Source organism: Pteropus alecto, unplaced genomic scaffold (genome assembly GCF_000325575.1).
Source record: "Pteropus alecto unplaced genomic scaffold, ASM32557v1 scaffold3, whole genome shotgun sequence".
NCBI lineage: Eukaryota > Metazoa > Chordata > Mammalia > Chiroptera > Pteropodidae > Pteropus > Pteropus alecto.
This window is the reverse complement of record NW_006442484.1, coordinates 41,012,890-41,035,872: the sequence shown is the minus strand read 5'-3', so window position 1 is coordinate 41,035,872 and position 22,983 is coordinate 41,012,890. Positions and strand designations below refer to the sequence as shown.

Here is a 22,983-nt window from a genome sequence, read left to right as displayed (position 1 = left end):
AAACAGCATGAACAGTTCTCGTAAGCAACTTGGCATTATAGACTAGAACTGTAAATATATTCAAATTCATTCTAACCTTTAACACTTCAGTAATTCAACTTCTTGGAATATCTTGAAAGGCAACCATTTTAAGTGAAATATATATATATTTTTTATATTAGTGAGTAATTAGAAACAACCTAAGTGTCCAAAACAACAGTTAAATAAATCAGAAAATGTTCATATGATGGACTATTACACTCCTATGGAAATACTTTTTAGAAATGGAAACAATGTTTAACAATGTTAAACAAAAAAAGAAACACCAATATTATATGGTTAAAAGTAGACAATAAATCTTTTTAAATTATTAAATATAAAAAATTCACATATACTGTCACTATAGTATTTTATAATAATAGTAAAATAAAAACCAAACCAGTTATACAGTAAAAGAAATTGGTTAAATAAGTGACATCTTCAAAAAATGTACACTATTCATCTAGCCGTTGGAAATCATATTCCTATGTGTTAAAATTACAAAATTATATTTTTCACCTATGGAACTGACAAAAAAATATCGACCTCATATATTGCTGCTGCTAGTAAAGGAGTAAAGTGATAGTCCTTTGCCAATGTGACAACATACAATATTGTAAAATGCATCAAATACCCTTTGACTCAGTAACCCCACTTCTAGGAATTTACTTTATATATATCCAACGCATTTACAAAATAAGGTTATCCAAAGCACCATCATTTGCAGTAACTAAAAGACTGTAAACCTAAATGTCTACATAGGAGGGATAGGTTGCATAAATCATATTAGATCTGTATAACGTACATGGCTTTAAAAAAGAATGAGGAAGCTATTTATGTACTGCTATCTCCAAGACATTTTGTTAAGTTTAAAAACAAAAAGCAAAGTACAGAAACGTGTATGGACCACTTTCTTTGTATATTTTTTTAAGGAAAAAAAAAAATGTTTGCTTGTCTAATGAAGAGGCATCTGGTAGGAGAGAAAATGAACAGCTGGGAAAAATAGGTAATATTTTTTTACTCTATAACCTTCTATATCTTTTCAATTTTAAACCACATATTATTAAAAGTTATAGAAATAAAACTGAAAAAATTATCAAAGACTCATGAATGAGAATATTCATAATATAGTAGGTGAAAAAAGCAAATTCGTAAGCAATTTTACATATACCAGATATACATTAAAAAAAAGATAGAAAACCAAATCACTATGTTGAATAGATATCTGCAATATCATGTTCAGTGCAGCATTACTTACAATAGCCAAGACATGGAGACCATCAAGAGAAGAATGGTTAAGAAAATGTAACTTAGATATATAATGAAACACTAAGCCATAAAAAAGAGAAACCTGCCATTTGCGACAACATGAATGGACCCTGGGGCATTAAACTAAATGAAATAGGTGAGAGAAAGAGACAAATACCAGATGATCTCACTTAAATATGGTATCTTTAAAAAAGTAAATAAAAAATATATGCATACACATAATGAAATATTATTCAGCCATAAAAAAGAAGGAAATTTTACCACTTGTAACAACACAGATGGATATCAGGGCATTCTGCTAAATGAAATAAGTCAGACAGAAAAAGACAATATGATCTCACTTATATGTAGAATCATAAAAAAATAATACAAAACAAAACAAAAACAAACTCAAAGTCCTGGGATGTAAAATACTACATGGTGACTATAGTTAATAACATTGTATTGTACATTAGAAAGTTGCTAAGATAGATCTTAAAAGTTCTCATCCCAAGAAAAAAAATTCTTTGTGAGGGGATGGATGTTAACTAGACTTACTATGGTGATCATTTTGTAAAAATACGTATATCAAGTCATGTACACCTGAAATTAATGTTATGTCACTTACACCTTAAAAAAAAAAAAAGGGCAAAAAGATATAGGATTTATATCAATATATTAACATTGATTACATTGGGCCATGGGTTTAAGGGTAATTTTTATGTATTTCTATTTTCAAAATTTAGTTCAACAAACAAGTACTAATTTTATAATCAGGAAAAAAATATTTTTAAAGAAATACTAATAAACTGAGATAATTTTCTGCCTATCAAAACAGCAAAGATCTTTTAAAAGAATAATTCCCAACATGGTATGTACTCCTCTGGAAACAGTATGTGGAATTCTTTAGTATTTACACCTTAAACTGGTTTGTACTTTAAACCAGTAAAATTAAACTACTAGGAATCTACTGTAAGGAGCTAAATTTAGAAAGCTTTCATGAATAAAGGCGGCTATATTAGTGCTCCTTTTAGTAACACATAATCAGAAGCAACCTATCCAATATTATGAAAAATGGTTAAATTTCGGTCTCTAGTTGAATATCATAGTTTTAAAAAAGATTAATAATTTGGAAAGTGCCCATAATTTGTTAAAAATAACCAAGACATAAAACAGTAGATGCAAAATCATTATAATCACAGACTACTCCTAATACTCAAATTCAAAGACTTATAAAAAGGAAAAAAAAAAGATTGTAAGGGATAATCATTAGTGTTTCGTTCTACGACTGGAGGTTTTTGCCTCGCTGTACTTTTTTCCTACTTTAATAAACAATTTCTATTATAAAGAAAAAATTAATAAAAAGAAAATGTTTCTAAGATTATAATGTACATGTCTGTAAGTGGTTATATTTAGGTTATACCACATAATGATACTTATAGAAATAGATTAAAATTAATTATCTTGAAATGACAAATATGTCTTAATTCAAGAAAGATAGCAATTTATCATTAAAAGCACTACACAAATCTCTTGAGCACATAAATGCTCTAATATTAATAGCTAATGAAAAATCATGGTAATACAAAAGATGGCTCCACACATTACTGAAAATAGATTTTATCTAATCAGAATAGAACATAGTGTTTCTGCTATGATTTCCTGGTATTAATCAAATAATATCTAAAAATCAAACACAAGACAAACATCCAGTCAATTTTTCAAGAAAAAATAAAGAAAAAACAATGCTGAGAGATACCAAAAATATAATTCAAGTAAAAACCAAGTTAATGCAGTTTTCAGTAAAAATAGTTCATATATTTCCCAAGGATAGTACATAATGAAAGCTTCCAGAGCAGTAGTCTATATAGGTGATCTGTCTCCTGCAAATCTGTTTCATCTGAATGAGTTGTGGTTATTTCTATAAGATCCAAATGTAAATTTTTCTTGAAAAAATAAATCACCATATCTTGCAACATGAAGTATATATGTTCCAATTTGACCTAGTTTCCACTATTATTGGCTGTTACCATTTAATATCAACTTCATCTCCTATACTCACCTCACTTGCCCCACCTCTTCAGAAATTTGGTTGTGATACTTAATTTCATCTACTTTATTCATAATGAAAATACTTTAAAATAAAGCTAATAAACTCAGTGAAAAGTTAGATCACACAAAAATGCACAAAATCCTGACATAGCTATAACTTTTAATATTTTAAGGTATAGTCCTACTTTTTTCTAAGCCTATTTCCGAGATCTGCCTATTGAGGCTCTATTACTAACAGAGTGTTTCTTCTCTTTCTTTTTAAAAACAGAATCCACTATTAAGAGGGAGCATATTCAGTTCAGGACCAAGAAACAAAGATGGGAAGTTCCCATCTGCTTAAGTTTAATAAAACGAGTGACAATTCTCATACAAGATTTCCATCTCTAATACAATCATGTTAAGTTAAACTAGTTAAAACTACAGATCTTGAAGATTACTTTCAAAGAAGGCAATCTAATATTCACACCAGCCTCTTTATCCTACCCCAATGTAGTTCACAGAGAACAAATGAGAAATGAAAATAGACTGTTTCAAAAATAATTAAATAGATTTATGAATGCCAGATTGCTAATGAATTAAGTATAAATAAACTAACGTTCTAAGGAGTCAGGAAAGGCAACTACACTCTTCCATATAGTGCCCCTTCCCTCTCTGCTGGGTAGTTACAAACCACTGCTGGTAGAAACATGATTAATCGTGTTTAGAAAACTTAAAAAGAGAAATGCTGTAATGTTGCCAAGTTCAGTGTTAAATAAGAATATTATATGCGTTTACACATACAATCTAAGAGATGTAAAAATATAGTACAACTGTGTTAGTACTAAAGTAAAAAAGCATATACTAACTGGGATATCTCTGCTAATATTATTATTGTACCTGTAATTACCCAAGTTCTTATAATGATATATTTATTCCACTGTCTCCAGGGCTAGACCTACACTATCCTAGCAACGTTATCCAATTCAGTAATTCCTACACAAAATCCTACGGACTTCTGAAGTTTGAAGGAACTTTAGAGATAATCTGGTCCAATCTTCTGATTTTATAGCTTGAAAACAAAAGGACAAGCCAGTTGAAGTGACTGGTTTAAGGTCACAAGGGAATAAAAGCAAGAGTTTCCTTATTAACTACTCTGTAGCTTCACTGTAGAAACTAGCTTATTTACAAATATTCTAGGTAATGGCTTAATTTTTTTGACCATTACATGACCAAAATGTGATGATTCAATTATGAATAAACCTTAAGATAAAGTTTTACATAATTAACAGTACCTTAATATATAAACAAACAGGCTTATTTTAAAAATCAATGAGTTAAGGAATCATTCATGTTTTATAAGTAAATATCAAAAAAAAAATCGATACCTATATTTATAAGTGAATATGGTGCAATTAAATTTCAGGATGAGGTTGATGATTATTTTAAGCCACCACTAAAACAAAGTGCAAAAGGTTTCCTGTCTGGCACTGAAAGTACAAAGTCCCAGTCACAATCATCTTTGAGTATAATACTGCCTGTAGCAAATTTCAAGATGCAAGATTTGCCCTACAGAAATAAAGTACACTAAATTCTTATGGAGACCACACATGCATTCAACCAGGGCAAAACCACTGACAATTAAATCAAATGAAAACTGAAGAGTGGTGTTAATATTAAAGCCAAAAAAAAGTGCAATACCACATGTGGCATAGAGATTTGCAACAAATTCTTCAAATCACTTGAATAATCTATGGATTCCCAAATAAGACACCTTAGTACATTATACTAAAAATAGATAATACATTATAATGTTGTTAAAATGCCCTATTAGTAATATAAGAAAAAAACATCAATCAACATGTATTTCTTAAAAGAGCAACATTGAAAGAATTACAGATGGTTTCCTGATAACTAATAGAACTAGTTCATCCTATTACGATAGCTACCAATTTTCCTTTGCATAAAGAATGAATACTGCCCGACAGAAAATCTAATTTAAAATATGCAAAAGGACAAAGACCTTACTTAGAGGCCACCAATACTGCAAGACCACCATAAGAAGCACCAAAAACTAAAAACCTTTAATAAGTCACAATAAATGTAATGTATGCTTGTCTCTTCACTCATAGAACCGCTGCATTCTTACTGAAAGTCAATTTTACACAGAATTTTAATAAACTTGAACTTTTATTTTTGAAACCCAAGGCTGATGATAGTCTGAAATCAAAATGTCATTTTATAGGTGAAAAAACTGAGGTTCAGAAAAATGGTTGACCTAGAAACAAATAAAAATTTTTTAATCTAGGAAGTTTGCAAATTTGTACATGGCAGCAGGGGAAGGTGACCCTGCCAACAGCTTGCAATGATGAAAAAACCATAAAAAGCAAATACAATTTTAAAAAAAGGCACAGAATCCTACTACAAGACAAGACCCATTAGGTTCCCAGAGCACCAATAATCTTGTCATAAAAAAACATTAAACAATGTAAAATGAACACTAAGACAGAAATATATAATTTTTTATAAAAATAATCTCATCTTGAATAAAAGGCGGGGGGGGAATGCTAAAATGGGTACATAACAAATTATCGATGAGAGAAGCGACTATTCTAGGTATTCATGCTTTTCTAGATTTTATGGCACAATTTCAAACCTGTAAATTACTGGCCATTTTTTGCCAGATGGGACTACATACATACATACACACACACACACACAGATTTTTTTCCCCCATCTGGTTTTAGCTACTGAAAGTTAACGTACCTCCAAATTTCCAAAACATTTAATTGTTCCTTAGACGTACTTGTGATCACTATTGCAAAAACTTGATTCTGCACAGAAAACACTGTTGTGAGAAGAAATTAAAATCAATGCACAAAATGGTGCTTTTATAACATTTCCAAAACGAGTGGGAGTTCTTTATTCTCGCAGACCTTGAGTAAGCTCCTTAAAAGACTAAAGATGAACCAAATTCGCACACTTCCCCCCGAGGCATAGGGAGCTCCGAAGCCATCGCCTTCCTCCTAAAGTAAGTATCTCCTCCTAAAAGGCCTGCGCTGCTCACAGCTCCCTGGAAACGTGAGAGAACTTGGAGACAGCTCTGGGATGACAGAAAGTGTAGATTTGAGTTTAAGGAGAACGCTTAACTAAGTGGCCTGTGCCACTTAACTGTGCACGATAGACGCTGTCTGAGGAAAAGGTCGCAGTAGGAGGAAAGCCTGTCTTCAGTCTAATCTTAAGCCGTATGATCCAGGCTCCTCACTGGCCACTCTCCAACCCGAACCTGACAGGACGTCGGGTTACGCCTCCCCCTTCCCCACCAATCCTCCCACCTACTTCACATTGGTGTTTAGTCTTACAATTTTGAAGCATCAAATATTTCCCTGGCTCCCTAGAGTTCAGGCCGCCGTCGCTGCCGCCATATTATAGCTTGTGCGGCAAAATGCGTCAGGGAGGGAGGCGTGCGCCCGAACCGAGAGGGCGGGGACTGGCAGAAGGAGGACCGTTTCCCAGGCCCGGGAGGCCCGGCGGAAGCTTTCTCCAGCTGCAACAGCTGCGAATCCAGCGCCACGGTCCTTGGGGGACCCCTCTGGAAGCAGGCAGCCCCGATACCGCGAGGGGAAGACGGTTAACTCCGCAGGGCCTATCGTGCCGTCTCCGCCCCTCTTCTCCCGCCCTTCCCGCTCTCGTACCCCAGGACTGCTGCGAAGGTCGCCACCGAAACTACACGGGTCACCTACCCGCACCAGTACAGTCTCTTCTGCCCAGGGTCCGGTCCTTTAAAGAGCTTCAAATGTACCGCCGCAAGAAAAGGCGCTAAAGCCCACTAACCGCCTCCCTCCCCCACAACCCAGTCCCGGCGTGGAGGGAAAGTGTCGCGCAGGAAGTACGTCACAGGTTGGTGGGCCGTATCTCCTGGGGTTGCCTTGATTGCGTCTCTTCGGCCCGCCCTGGAGATCTAGGATTTTGGTCCCTGTTAAATGCCTAGTTTATAGATTGCTAAATCCTTTATGCGTGAGTTGATTGGAAACGTTTGTAACCGTCAGAGTGTCACGTCTGTGAAATGAAGTGCTTCATTTCATAAACATTGATCGTCTGCCAGAGTATTGGGAAGGAAGGCCTACCTTCAAGGAGTTTCTATTCAGCTTCCAGTTAACGCTATGACACAAATTCTTAAAAACCAGTGAATAACGTGCTGTTGAGGAAAGATAATTACAAAGGCCATTGATGATCGTTGTTGTTTTTTATAGTCTCACAGCAGCCCATGATATATAGGTTATTATCGTTGTTAAAGATAATATTAAAGAAATTGAGGCTCAAGGAGGGTAAGCGCCTCCCTCCTAAAAGTACTGTTTTTAGATATGGAAGCAAGTCCATGACTAAATCCAGTGCTCTCTAGGGAAAATAGGACGTACAGTGTTAGAATAAGAATCCCAAGATTATGTTAAAAATAAATGCTGACTGCTCTTTGGTGGGAGGGGGAGGTGGCGGCAATCCTTATGGGAATGTGGGTCCTTTTAAAGGAACTAGCTAAGGAAACTTAGATTATAATGTAGTGTAAAAAGATACGTTATGATCATTTAAATTTTTCTCTCAATTATGTTAGATGAAATAACAGGCGTGAGCTATTTGTAAGGGTCTTGACCAATTTTACATAGCTATGAAACTGAGAGGACAATTTCTTAAGCCATTGCTTTTATTGCAGAAGAACAACACCATACTCATCTTTGGAAAGTTCAGTGGTTGTACCATTTACACTTTGCAGTGAAGAGGGCAATTCTGCAAGACCTAAAAAAATCTGATATATATTAAGCACTATATTGAGATTTTGAGCGTTGCTTTGATTTTTGTTTATACAGCTATCAGAATATATTTTTATTTATGATATATAGATAAGATTTTTAGCCTTATACTTACTGGTAGAGGTAATGTTTAAGTGACATTGCTCTTACATTGGTGTATCCTTCCTCTTACCCATTCAGAGAGATTTTTGAGATTATATTACTGATCATATCATAACATTTTGAGGTGCACATTGCTAATCTTGTTCTATGATATAACATTTCTAAGAGAAATACATTTAGATATGAAGTGACCAAAGAATTATTTAATAGTAAAATATTAGTAAGTATTGTAGGGGCTAAAAAAAATCAATAATTATCTCGCCACCTTCTAAGTTCTTAAAGCTGGGTTAATAATCAAATTAACAGAGACAGATTAATAGGAGGAAAGCAAATTTTTAATACATGCACATGGTGAATTCATATAGGATGAAAATTGCAGGAAAGCACGTTCGAAAGAGACTATATGATCAATTGCTATTCTTGTTATATTTAAACAAATAATTAGGCCAAATTCATTGAAACTAGACTTATGTAGTAAATATATTAGTCTTAATTTGACTATCTTTGAGAAAAATGAAGGTGATTTTAGAGAGGAAAATTAGATTTCAATAGAAATTATAATGCACAGTTGTAGATATTAGATTCTAGTTCAGTTGTCTTTAAAGTTTTATTTTTCACCTGTAAACTGGACTGGATCCTGAATTTTTCTTGTTTTCTTAAATATTTGACTTTTTTTTTTCTGAGCCTTGTAGTTATGAGCTATAGCTAGATGACATGCTACAGACTTCAGAGAAATCACCCCAATGGCTCATGCTTAAACAATCTCAGTGACTAATGAAGTGTAGCCCTGAACAGAGTTTACCTGAACATCTGATGGTATCATCGGAGACATTCAAACTATAGAGTTGGAGAAGTTATCAAATTGTCACTGCCTGTTCATATTCTCAACCAACCAAAAGGAAACCAAAGTTTTGCTACCCCGAAGCTGCCTTTTTGGAATATTTATTTTAACCTGGTTATTAAGAAACAAAAGATTCAGAAAGAACCTTTGACCCTCCCCCCCTTTCCTGCCCAGGAGATTCAGATAGAAAAACCTGCTTTATGAAAGAAATTATAGGATGTTCCCCTTAGATTGAATAGCCTGATTTGAATTAAGTATGGTAAATAGGGCTTCAGGCAAGGGCCTGTTAGCTAGATACCCCTTGTGTCCTATTGTTTCCGAGTTACCTAGCAAGAATTTGCCTGCAATGTGTGTTCTGCTTTTCCTCAACTATCTGTAAATTGCCTATTCTCACTTCTGAAATCTAAGACTCCTGTTCCCTTTCTTTTCTCTTTTGTTTAAAATGTCATTTAACTCAATGTTGCTTCACTGTCTTTGGAATTTTCACGCTTATGTGAATTCCCCATGCACACGTATTAAAATTTTATTTTCTCCTGTTAATATGTCTTTGTTAATGTGATTATTTGTCCAGCTAGAAGAACTTAGAAGGTGGGAGGAAAAGTATTAATTTTTTTAGCTCCCACAGTACTTATTAAATGTAGTGTATATTACAGATGATCAGAGTTTAGGAGATTATTGAAAGAAGTTTTGAAGCAGCATTACAAATGTCAGTTTAAGGACTGAGCCATGACAAGGTTTTCACTGCTCTTAGGAAGAATTAATTGTTCATTTTCTGAAATTAAGTTTGTCACCTTTTCTTAATGTTAAAATATCCTTTTATGAAATGATGGTTATATAATATTATAGTTGTTTTCTTTCTCTAGATATCTTTACTTGGACCAATGAAAATCTGGTATGCTTTGTTGGGCCCCATATATGTTGAAATTTCACTGGTGTGTGAAACTCCAAACTGTACCAAATTTATTTGACATGGATTTATTTCAAGAAGGAAGCTGTTGCAAGTAAAAGGAAGTATTATCTCCAACAATACTGTAGTTTAAAGAACAGTGGATTTATTTCTCTCTTTCGTAATAGATCTGAGGTGAGTGGGCTACGTCACAGCACAGTTCAGCTTAATATAGTCATTCAGAAACTTAAGTTCCTTCCATCATGTTATTCTAACATACTCTAGAGCCTTGACCTTGTATTATTAGAGTGTGTAGTGTTGGGTTTTGCCTGGCATAAACAGAAGAGCTAGTATCTTAAGGCCTAAACCAGGAAGTAGCAAATGCCACTTTGGCTCTAATTCCATCAGTGAGAATACAGCCAAACTCAGTTTCTGGGAAATGTAATATTGACATATGTCTAGAAAGAAGAGAAAAAAGTATTTTGGTGGAAAATTAACAGTCTGGGCCACATACCCATTAAAAGACAGTTGTTTGCATAATTAGTTTGTGTGGCCATTCTACACTGACCTCAGATGTTGTGATGTTGCTAGTTTTGGAATATGTTTAGACTCCAGCACTTTTTTTTTTTAATTAAGTTTATTGGGAAACATTGGTTAATACAATTATATAATTTTCAGGAATACATTATAATTTCACGTCTGTACACTCTATTGTGTGTTTACCATCCAAAGTCCAGTTTTCTTCGGCTACATTATATTTGATCCCCTTTGCGCACTTCACCCTCTCACTACTTTCCTGTATTTAACTCCATTTAACCACCTACCTACCCCCTCCTCCCTCACCCCTTACCCTCTGGTAACCACTAGTCCATAGTCCATGTCCATGAGTCTCTGTTTGTCCTGTTCTTTGGTGCTTTTTGGTTTATATTCCACATATAAGTGATATCATGTGATTTTCAACTTTTTCTGTCTCGATTATTTCGCTTAGTATGATTATTTCAAGGTCTATCCATGTTGTTGCAAATGGCAGATTTCATCTCTTCTTATGGCTGAGTAATATTCCATTGTACATATGTACCATGGCTTCTTTAGCCAGTCGTCTATCATAGGACACTTTAGTTGTTTCCATGTCCTGGCCTCTGTGAATAATTCTGCTATGAACATCGATGTACAGATATCTTTACGGATGTGAGTTTTAAGTCTTTGGGGTAAATACCCAGTAGAAGATTGCTGCATCATATGGTAGATCAATTCTTAGTCTTTTGAGGAACCTCCATATTGTTTTCCATAGTGGCTGTACCAATTTGCAGTCCCACCAGCAGTGTATGAGGGTTCCTTTTTCTCTGCATCCTCTCCAATATTTGTTATTACTTGTCCTGTTGATTATAGCTATTCTAACAGGTGTGAGATGATATCTCATTGTAGTTTGGATTTGCATTTCCCTAATAGCAATGTTGAGCATGTTTTCATGTATATGTTGGCCATTTGTATGTCCCCTACGGAGAAGTGTCTGTTCAGGTCCTCTGCCCATTTGTTGATCGGATCATTTGGTTTTTTTGTTGTTATTGAGTTGTATGAGTCCAGAGGGTTTTTTGTTTTTTTTTACTTCCCACCTGACCCAGAGGGTTTTAAGGCCCTAAGGGATTATGAAAGAAACCTAGTTCCCTGAATCTTTGTGTAGAGAAAAGCCTCCACTGACCAGGGATATCCACATTGGAATGTGATATAAGTGAGAAATCACATTTCTCCTTTCTTCCAACTCCTGGCAACCACTATTCTATGCTGTTTCTATGAATTTGATTATTCTAGGTACCTAATATAAAATTATACAAATTTGTTTTTTTTGTGTCTGGCTTTTTTTCACTTAGGCTAGTGTTTCAAGGTTCATCCATGTTGTAGCAAGGGTCAGAATTTCCTTCGTTTTTAAGGCTGAATATAATTCTGTTGTATGTATATATGACACTTTCTTCATCTGTTTATGGATACTTAAGTTGCTTCCACCTTTTGGCTATTGTAAATAATGCTGCTGCGAACATTGCTGTATAGATATCTGTTCAAGTTCCTGCTTTCAGTTTGAGTATATTCCCAGAGGTAGAATTGCTAGATTACATGATAATTTTGTGTTTAATTTTTCGAGAAACCACCATACTGTTTTCCACTGTGGCTGCATTATTTTACATTCCTATCAGCCATACACAAGGGTTCCTTGCCAACACGTTATTTTCTGAATTTTTGATAACCACCATGCTATAGGATGTGAAGTAGTATCTCATTCTTATTTTAATTTTAATTTCCCTACTGTTTAGTGATGTTGAACATTTTTTCCATCTGTTTATGGCCATGGAGAAATGTCTATTGAAGTTCTTGGCCCATTAAAAAAATATTTTTTTAGTAGTTGAACGATGCTCATGGGGATGAGGAGTATGGCATAGGAATGTAGTTAGTAATATTACACTGGCTATGTGCAGAGGCAGATAGGTGATAGAGTAATTGGGGGGATCATTTCATAAACTATATAAATGTCTAACCAATATACTGTATACTTGAAACTAATAATAAAATAAATATTTTTGTTATTGAGTTGTAGCAGTTCTTTATATATTTTGGATATTAATCCTTTAACAGATCTATCATTTGCAAATATTTTCTCCTACCTTCTAAATAAAGGTTATTAAGATATCCAATAATAGAATTATCCTTCCTCACAGCAGCCAGTGTAGAGAACAGCCCCTCTTAAACCTCTCCCAAATCACTTAACACAAGGTTGAATACTATAATAAATTCTAACACCTTAATTTAACATCCCCTGCGGTGTGCTCTGCTTCATCCTAAGCAGTCAGTAATCCCAATTTTGTATTGTGTTCTTAGTGGTCTTTAATTGAAGGGCATTGACACAGGTCATGCTCAGTTTCATCTCTATAGTAAGAAATAAAATTCCACGTGTCTTTTCCATGTTCATGGTTTCAAATTTCATTTTTCTAAACATTAATTTTTGTATATTATAAAAATGTCAGCCTTCCGCGGACTGGGATAAAACGCCAGATAGTTGAGAAACAATGACCTAAAAACGACCTACAACTTCAACAGTTAAAGTGTGCCACGCCAGCGTCCCTCTCAATGGGGAACTACAATGTCCAGAATTCCCCCCAAATGCGTAAGCGACCGTCCATTCCACCCACTTCGCCGCGACGTCCTCTGGGGCATGTAGTGCGTGTCTTCCGCAATGCACGCTGCTCTCGACGGGCACTTTTTCCTGGTTTGGTGAAGAGTTCCACTAGAGGGAAGGTGATGTCTCTTGAGGAAAGGCTAAAAACTCTAAGATATTGGGGAGGGGCGAGTGACGTAGCCCACCCTGTTGAGACCTTTGTTGGGGATCAGGAATAGCTTTGACTTCTGAGCCATCGTTACTGGCCTTCGCTGGGATCCTCCTGAAAAGTTGCAGGGCATTGAGGGGATAACTTGGCCGCAAGTCAGGGCCGGGTAGCGGCGGCAGAATTTTTTTTTTTTTCCTACCTAGAACTGGATACCGGTTCGTTTGAGAAACCGAGGCCTTTCGGGTTTTGGATTTTTCCGGAGCGCGGAGGACCAGGGCTGGGTTGAGCCTACTCCTGGCCGTGACCTGGGAGACCGTATTTACTTGTTCAATGCTGCTGTGTACCGGGCGCGGAGGATGCCTGTCATTTGCAAAAGGTGTCTCTATTTACTCTGCATTATACCTGTTCACAGCTGGTATCTATCTCTCATTTATGGTCTCCAAACCCTTTCTTTGGTTAAATGTGTTCCCTAAGGTCAGCTGGGGCAGAGCTGGGGACATGACACCTTGGTATTCTAACCATTGAGTTGCTTCCATTTTCAATTGTGAGTAGACAGGAGAATCTTGAAGATAACTGCTTTGTGCAGGGTTTTCTGTGTATGCGTATGACCCAGGTCGCCTTGGGTTAGGTTGCTGTACTGATTGCCACGAAATAAGCAATACTGCCTCATCGATTTTTTCCTGTGAGCTTGGCATAGCCATAGACAGGAGTTTAAGGCATATTTTTAGTGTTGATTTCTTCATGTAATGAGGTTGTTCAAATTGAAAGAGTCGAAATAACTGTGTGGTTGACCCAGCCTCACTAGTACTAGAGTAGTTTTTAAATCTTTTTGAACCTAGCTTTTCCTATCTGTAAAATGCAAACGATAATATCAACCTGGCAGGTTAGTTCAGAGAATCAAATGGGATAATATATTTTTAAAGTCCTGGGTAAAATGTTGCAGAAGTGTTGGATGGTGTGATTTTAGTCCCAACTTTTTAAACCATTGTTTCTCAACTAGAAATATAAATATATTTTAAATACCAACTATTTTTCATAATTATCTTTGATCCATATATTGTTTCACCGAGTCTTGTTACGTTAGTTGATTTTATTATATTTTCTGATTGGACCTCTAATCTTGGCGTTTATTGGTTAAAACCTATCTAAGGTTGGTAGTGACTAAATTATATGAGTTATTTTGGGGTACCATTTTTATCATAGCCCTGAATTAATGGCTACTCTTTGTAGAAACTTTAAAGGTGATATATTTATCGCAAACACTCTTACTCTCTTATTTAAAAAGACAGTTCTGAATTTGGGATTGTTTTCCCTTTTATGGTGAGATTTGAAAACTATAAATCTCAGATGTAACAAGCATTTAAAATAATTATATTAAAAATGTAGTTGACATGCAACATTATATTAGTTTCAGGTGTACAACAGAGTGTTGACATTTATGTACCTTATGGAGTGATCACCATAGTAAGTACCCATCTGTCATGGTACAACTTTATTACTATGTTATTGATTATATTGCTTAACAAACATTTTTTAAGTGAAGTAAGAAGGAAGCCCCTTTTCCTAGTCATTTAGTTTTGGATGAGATCCTACTGTGTGGTTCAGACTAAGAACAATAGTTAATGCAGAAAAAACTTGTTACTTTAATTCGAATGTTAGAATTAATTCGATATCAATAATATAAGTATAACAATGTTAAACCACTTCTTTTACAGAAGCTGCATATTGGAATGGGATTTGGAGTCATCTTAATGGAAGCAAAAAATATGAAGGAAAACCAGTTATTTTTATACCAGCATATTGCACCTGGCCAGTAGTTGCAAATGGTTTTCTTTACCCAAGAAAATTTGTGATGTAAATGAGGATACCTTTTTCTAGACTCAGTGTTTACAAATATGTTTCGCCTAAGAGCTATTTGTCCATTCTCTTGGAGAGTGTTTCATTTTCGACCCTTCAGTTGTGAAACATTAATTAGGCAAATGGATAAATGTACAGATGAAGAGCAAGTATTTGATCTTATTGAAAAAAACAAAGCCATATTTTCAGAAAAGCAAGTGGGATATGCATTTAATATACTTTGGCAGTTTCAAAAGCAGAAGACCAGCTTGTTTAAAAGTGTTGAATGTATCAGAGACCATCCTCAATTTCTTACTCTTTATAATTTAACTACAAATAAAATGGAATTCATGAATGATGATAACCTGGTAAATGTGTTGTACATCACACAACAGTAAGTAATGTATTTTTAGATTTCATAGAAATGATTACAGTTTATATTTTAATTTTCTAAATATCTTTAAAATGAAAAACAATGTTTTTTCCCTGTGAATAATTTCCTGAACATCTAATATTTTTAGATGTTTAGAGGATATTCTTTGATTGTCTCCCATCCAAGTACTAACCAGGACCAACCCTGATTAACTTCTGAGATCAGATGAGATCGGGCACGTTCAGGGTGGTACGGCTGTAGACCCTTTGATTTTCATAATCATTTTGCGGTATTTGTCTACCAAAACATCACGTAGAACCTAAACATATATCATTTTTATTTGTTAATCCTACTTGAGTAAAGATGGGAAAAAATTTAAAGAGAAAAGAAATTTTACATTGTTCACAAAGGAATCCAGCCTTCAGAAGAATTGGACTCCCTAAATAAAGGATTCAGCAGTTATATAAAGGAAAAAAACACATAGAAGTTACAGTTAGTTAGTTTATTAGTCTCGTTGGTGGAAATGAGAGCAGTTGTCTCACATCCAACCTGTGAGGGCTCTTTAAGTAGCTATAGATGTCAGCCTGTACAAAGCGGAGTTACAGTTGTTTATGTAGGGAGTCAGCATACAAGAAAGGGGGTTAATTCTATACTTATTTTGAGGATCGATGTTAGACTAAAAGAGAGTGGCTCCCTTTTTTTTTTGGTAGTCTTTCACAGATTGCAGAGTTTTTTCTCTGAGATACATAGAATATGTAATGACAGGCAAAATACCAGTTTTACTTTCTCAGTGGTCATGTTTGGAAATTGCTGAACTAGACAAAATTTATACAGATTTTTATTGCAGGACCCTTTTGCAGAGCCATTTATATACTAGTGCATATTGTGAATCTCTAAGTGGCAGCATTCTCCAAACTCATTCAACCACAAAATACTGTGTTGAACACCTCACAAGACTGATGTGTGTCATGCACAGATGGGGAAATGGTACTTGGTAATGATTGGCCTAAAAACTGCATTTTTGTGTTTCTCTCCTAAGTCATATTTTAATAAGGAAAAGATTTCAAGAGTAGAATATAATTTTTTTTAAGTTTTAAAACAGGATGTAGTTTGATTTTGTTTTATGATTCAATGTGAAAGTCTTTGATTTTTAGGAGGCAAAATAATATAGGCTTAACATTATAAAGATGTTGAAATCAGTTAAAAAGTTATACATACAATATATAGTATATGTGACAATTATGTATGTAAAATATGCATTGTTAGTGAAGGTATACTGGAAAAGAACTCTTACGTGCTACTGGTGGTATAATATGTATTATTACCTTTAAAAATATGCTTGGACCCAATAATTTTGGTTCTAAGATTATTCTGAGTAATCCAAGATACATAGATTCTTGTACATGGATATTCATCTCAGCAATTTTTATAATATTGAAAAACTAAAATTTGAATAGTAGATGAATGTTTAACCAAACAATACTATAGTCACTCAATGGAATATTATACAATCATTAAAAATTATGTTTTGAAGAATATGTAATGACTTGGGCAAATGCCCATAATATAACGTTAACTTACTGAAAAAGGCAGGACATAGAAATGTAAAAGAAATATGTATATTTAATATGCATGTAGAAAAAAATAACTGGAGAGAAATGTTCCAAATTAATGATGGTAGCTATGAGTAGCAAGTTATAAATGATTTTTATTACCCTATTAAAATTTTTCTTTATTTTACAAACTTTCTCCCATAGTAATATTTTTACAATTGGAGCAAAGTAATACATGTTACGTGGACTTTTAACATGAAATGCATCTTCGAGTATTTTCATTGTTCATTGGAGGGCACTGAAATGAGCAGATACATGAGATAAAGTTTAGATATTTGTTAGATTCTACCAAGAAAACACAATACTGTAATGGGAGCGGACCAGAAATAAAGACTGTGTAAGAGTATAATAATTTGAGGTTTACGTTTACATTATAATTTTTACTACATGTATTTTTAACAATTTAAAAATGCATACGTGTGGAAAATTATTTTCTCTTGTTTGTATTCAGTTTTGCTGTTGAGGCCCATGACCCCCTAGTTGAAGCACTAGTTACAGAAGCTTGGAGAAGACTGGAAAGGCAAGTACTCTGGGTTCTTCATTTAAGATCAGGGTTATCTTTTTTAGGGTTAGCACGGTGAAATCTTGTAGGAAAAGCATGGAGAGTGTGTTTTTTCCTTATGAGAGGAAGAATAGTATTTCAAATGTTCCCTCTTTAAATTAGGAGTAAGGAACATAGTGTGCTTTTTCACATTTATAATTAAAATATAAATAAGATAGAGTCACAGCTATTCATGAACTGACATTTTTTAATCTTCTTTTCTGGAAGAGTTCTGCTTCAGAAAGAAAATATTCTTTGAGTAAAAGGCAGTCAGTTAAAACCTACAAGTTCAGGAGCCATAAAAAGAGAAAAAAGAAAATACTAGTTTAGTAGAAAGGAAAACACCATTTAGCAGCATTTGTAGGTACTTGCCTATCTCTACTTTATGGAGAGCCAGTAAACCTGGCTCATAGAAGCTTTCGGGTCCATTGCTGTGAATAGTATCAATTCAGATCTATTTTCCTAAACTATACACACAGCTGTTTTCAGCATATTGTCATAATCAAGAATCATCTAAAAAATGTTCAGGGTATTATTCTTAATGAGAAGTCTATAGTATTTATACTACTTATGAGCATATGAGAAGCTGTCCATATATAAGAGAACTGAGGTAACAGCTAATTTTGGTAAATCTTTAGCTAATCCTGAAAACTTTGACTTTTTAAACCTAGAGATTCTGGATAGCGAGGGTCCATTATTAGTGGAATAAAGCCAATGTTAGTGAGGAAAAGGAAAATCAAGGTGAGAAAGAGGAGAATTTTAAAAAACCACAGAATAACTCTTCCTCTAAACCAACTAGTAACCTAGGGGAGAAAGGAAAGGATTGACTAAGATGAAGAAAAAACAACAAGCTAGTTATTTGTAGATAGGGAGGAGCAGGCATTCCTATATTATGCTTTTTTAGCATATAGCTTCTTAAAGCTAAAACAGTGATAAATTCTTAAAATTGTGGTCATATATGAGCCAGCTCTGTAGGCCATTTTTATGGGGGCTGGATTACAGGGAACCCAACAATTCTCTGGGATTAGAAATTACTCCTTCATTCACTAAATTGTGATTTTAGTTAATCTCTTTGTCTAAACCCATCTGTCTTTCCATCCTTTTCATTTTAGATTCTCTCCCTGTAACTATTCTTTATCGAGAGTAAGGACACTAATCTTACTCCTTTTGTGAGCAATCCGAACTATTGGATCTTTGGGGTTAAGTTTGGTTATTGTTCATAATAGCTCAACACTTTTATTTTTCTTCAGAGCACCATTAAGTATTGTGTGTATTGAGCAGCGTGAACAAATCCATTGTAAAATAAATGTTTAAAAAATTTTTGCTTTTACTATATACTAATTAAACAATTAAATTACAAATGTACAGTTGTACTTCCCAGTGAATCAGACATTTCTTTTAATTTTTCTTTGCTTCAAAATAGCTCAGAAGATAATGACTTTGTTCTATATGGTAGTTTTTATTTTGTAGCAGTCCTTTTTAAAAATAATATATTATAAAAAATTTTAAATCCTAATTTGTATTCCATATGTAGAATTTCTAAGAGTCATAGAATAAGCATTAATTTCTGATTTTTTGTAGTCTTATACCAGGTACTTTTATCTCTAGTTTGGTTCACTCAGTATGTTTTAAAGATTCATCCACAATGTTGCATAATTCAGTTTTTTTTTTTTTGTGGTGTAGTATTTTATAAATATGTGCAAGTTATCCATTGTGCTCTTGATGGACATTTAGATTGTTTCCAGCTTTTTTGCTATTACATATTGTGCTGCTGTGAACTTCTTATGCTTATCGTTTAGTGGATCAGAGTTTTTAAAAATGTATAACAGTTTTCCTTTCTTTCATCTTGTAATTTACTTGTTGAAGGAATTAGATTTTTTCCTATAGAAAAGTTCTTAAGTTTTCACAGTACGATTGATTGTAGTAGCAGTTGTTTTGTTTGTTAATGCACAACCTTGAGTTGAAGTTGTTCTGTCACCTCAAAAAATAAGTAAATGATTCAAATAATTTTGAGTAATTTTTGTTTTTAAAATCTTCTAATAGCATCTGACTTTTTAACTGTTAGCATGGATTACCTTTATAATAATACCATTTTAGAAAATATTTTAAATTAGTAATGTATTAGTATTTTTGATTGCTTTTTATTTTACAAATGTTTTTATGTGTTTTAAGTGAAAGTAAATACTAATGATCTCCTTTGTATATTTCCTTTAATAGGTTTGATATTAATGTGCTGTCAAAATTTTCCTCTTGCCTAGCAGATCAACACTTAAATTTTAGTCCATTAATGGGAAAAATAGCTGATATTGTAAATAGGAAATTGGAAACCATTCAAGACTTAAGGTAAATTTATTTAGGGGCCTTGTATTATGGTGGAAAGATCCTGGGCTTTGGATGTACATGCCCTTAGATTTTAACTTCTTAGAAAGTTCACTATCCTCATCTATAAAATAGGGATAGTAGTATATCAACTTTGGAGTGTTGCTGTGGGAATTATAAGGTAAAGTGTTTAAAGTATAACACAATATTGTTGAGATCTGTGAAAGGTTTGAGATTTTACCTTACTTGTAAGCTAACAAATTTGCCTGCCACCCTTATGACCTCATCTAACTTTAATTACCTTCCCAAAGGCCCTGTCTCCAAATATAGTCACAGTGTGGATGGGGCTTTAACACATGAATTTTGAGGAGACACAATTTAGTTCATAACATACACCAATGTTCATAGCAGTGTTAGTCACAATAGCCAAAAGATTTGGAAACAACCTAAATGTCCATTGATTGATGAACAGACAGTCAAAATGTGGTATATACCTATCGTGGGATATTCAGCGTTAAAAAGGAAAGAAATTCTGATACATGGCATAACATGGAGCTTGAGAAGATGAAATGTTCTGTGGTGGATGGTGGTGATAGGTGCATAACAATGTGAACGTACTTGATAACTCTGAACTGTAACTTAAACGTGTTTAGAATGGTAAATTTTACATTATGTATATTTTCACATACATACAAAAGTAGCTTATAAAAGCAGACAATAAGAATCAGTGTAAATTTTTTTAACTTTCAAAAATTCTTATAGACCCTTTTGAGACTCTAATGAAATCTTTAGACGTTTTCTTACCCCAAACTGCAATTACAAATATATATATACGATTTAAAAAAATAATTTCAGGGTCCTTATGCTTAAACTAAAGAGCGATGTTAAGTTACTAATTAATGTTAATATAAACATTTTGATTAGAGAAGCCCAAGTATTATACAGTTGGGTCTTTAAAAATATATTTATTTTATTGAAACGAAAAAATACATCTTTTATATTTTTATGTCTTTTTTGTACATTGTTTTCTAATAATCATCCCCAAGTATTTGTTATCATCCCCAAGTATTTGTCTTTTCCATTTTGCATTCTTTATTCATTATGGATGCATTCTCGTATTTGTGGTTTTCTGATTTTTGTATTATGTAAGAACTGTCTTTTGAAAGCGGATACCTCACCTTTGTAATTTTGGTGTCTTTCACAGTACCCAGAAAAGTGATTAGTGTTCCTCAAAAATGTTTATTGAATGAAGAAATATTAAATGCTACTTCATGTTCAGTATTGTCTATCATATATTAATATTAGTCTAGCATGAAACATTAAGAAATATGAAATCATTCATTAGTGAGAAATATTTTGCCAAAATTTTTATTAGTAAGTTACAGATAGATATACAGAGAAAGGAGTGACAAAGTGAAGTCTACTTCCAAACATATAAAATGAGACCTTTAATGTTACATGCATGGGCTGCTGGTCTAGTGACTTTTGAGTAAATTTCACTACAATATTTTCTTTTAAAGCAGTTATCTGTAGGATGAGATATTATACATACCCCCCCAAAATATTATTTCAACACTTTTTTGTCTAAAGGGGTTCAATTACTGGGAGATGTCACTCAAGTTCTACTGGTATTTTAAAGAAAAATTTTGTGGTGTAAAACCCATAATATTTTTACCTTTTCATATCTATTGTTTAAGTTTTAGAATAGTTCATTATTCTTAAGTAATATAAAAATCTTTCCTTTTTCAGGTCCTTGTCTGTTTTGATGGTCAGCATATCATCTTTAATATCACAACGCTTTCAAGATCAATTAGTGAACAAAACAGAACTTCTTTTTGACACCATAGATTCTTCCCAGGTCAACATTGCAAGAAGAATAGTACAGTTTCTTCGAAATATTAAATATAGTTATTACCCACTATTAGAAAGGTGTAATAAAGTGTTTTTAAGCCATGTAAACCATCTTGATTTGGAGTCCATCAGTAAAATACTTAGTCTGTACCACTTTCTACAGTTTCATAGTTTTGAATTTGTTTTAATGGCTAAAAAGAGGTTAACTGAAATGATTCCTCAGTTTGATCACCCTGCTAGCTTTGTAAAATTGTTTGTTGCATTGGGACCCATGGCAGGACCTGAAGAAAAGAAACAGTAAGTTCAGCTGAAAATGCTTTAATTATTTATTTTTTTTGAGAATATTTGGAGCCTTTCAGCTTAGATCTTCTTGCAGTTCTGGAATGCACAAAAATCAACCCATTCAACTGTGGAATTGAAAATAATCTCATATGCTCTGCTTGTTGATTATTCTAATTTACATCTCAAACTCAGTCTACTACTGTGTTTTGAAAGGGGGCCAATAACTCTGTAGTGGTGGCCAACACAGCAATGGATGAGGGAGGGCACTGTTTAAATGTTTTTATTCTCCCTTCCTGGGCCATGTGACTGGCTTCAACATAGGTATAAGACTCCCCCACTTCCAGTACAGGGTGTGGACTATTCAGAATTATGGTGGTAGTTAACAATGGACCATTTTTTGCTTTGTTGTTTGTACATTCATCATCAAAAGCATTTATTATGCATGTTGGCATATATTCTCATGTCAAGTTTGAATGAATTTGATCTGTCTCCTATCTTTTAAGAATTTCCAGTATTGCCAGATATTGATGTAGATAGAAATATTTGGGATATAAAGATGAGCAAATACTAAATACATGATTACCAATATGAGTAAACTGATAAATCCTATTAGTGTATTAGTTAAGCAGGAGTTGTAGGAGTTGCATAATAGAGGTATCTACATCATTACTCTGTTAGCCAGAACTTCATGGAGAATTTTATTTTTAAAAGTCCTTTGAATTATGAAGAAATTTAAGGGTACATTTTAAGAGACTGTATGAAGATGGGAACAAGATGATTATTTTTAAAAGTTTTATTGGAAGCTTTCTCTTTTTTTTTTGGTCAAGTATTGTTAAAATCTCATAAGCAGTATAAAAGTTGAATTTAACTGGGTCCCAGCATTTAAGGCTTTTATATTACAATTGGGAAGATAGAAATATGTAATT

The 22,983-nt window shown here is 33.8% G+C and overlaps 2 protein-coding genes across 17 annotated transcripts in view; one reads left to right on the top strand and one right to left on the bottom strand.

Moving 5' to 3' along the window:
• Nucleotides 1-7,175, bottom strand: part of PPIG (peptidylprolyl isomerase G) — a 44,512-nt gene extending 37,337 nt beyond the window's left edge. Inside the window, exons 1-2 of one of the 6 annotated variants that reach the window (XM_006921169.3) lie at nt 7,038-7,175; nt 6,061-6,142 (exon numbers count right to left, since the gene is read on the bottom strand). The gene's annotated coding sequence lies outside the window, so the exon portion shown is untranslated. Of the gene's footprint in view, nt 1-6,060; nt 6,143-6,656; nt 6,785-7,037 lie in introns of those variants that run through there. The other 5 variants (XM_006921171.3, XM_006921170.3, XM_015596573.2 and 2 more) reach the window with 5 other exon arrangements.
• FASTKD1 (FAST kinase domains 1) overlaps nt 7,055-22,983 on the top strand; it is a 50,033-nt gene continuing 34,104 nt past the window's right edge. For 3 of the 11 annotated variants that reach the window (XM_025039500.1, XM_025039499.1, XM_025039498.1), the window contains exons 1-5: nt 13,446-13,618; nt 14,958-15,472; nt 17,516-17,584; nt 19,823-19,948; nt 21,674-22,072. In XM_025039500.1, coding sequence (XP_024895268.1) covers nt 15,138-15,472; nt 17,516-17,584; nt 19,823-19,948; nt 21,674-22,072 — 929 coding nt within the window. In that variant the 5' untranslated portion in view covers nt 13,446-13,618; nt 14,958-15,137. Of the gene's footprint in view, nt 7,195-9,905; nt 10,124-13,120; nt 13,214-13,445; nt 13,619-14,650; nt 14,707-14,957; nt 15,473-17,515; nt 17,585-19,822; nt 19,949-21,673; nt 22,073-22,983 lie in introns of those variants that run through there. The other 8 variants (XM_025039497.1, XM_015596564.2, XM_015596567.2 and 5 more) reach the window with 8 other exon arrangements.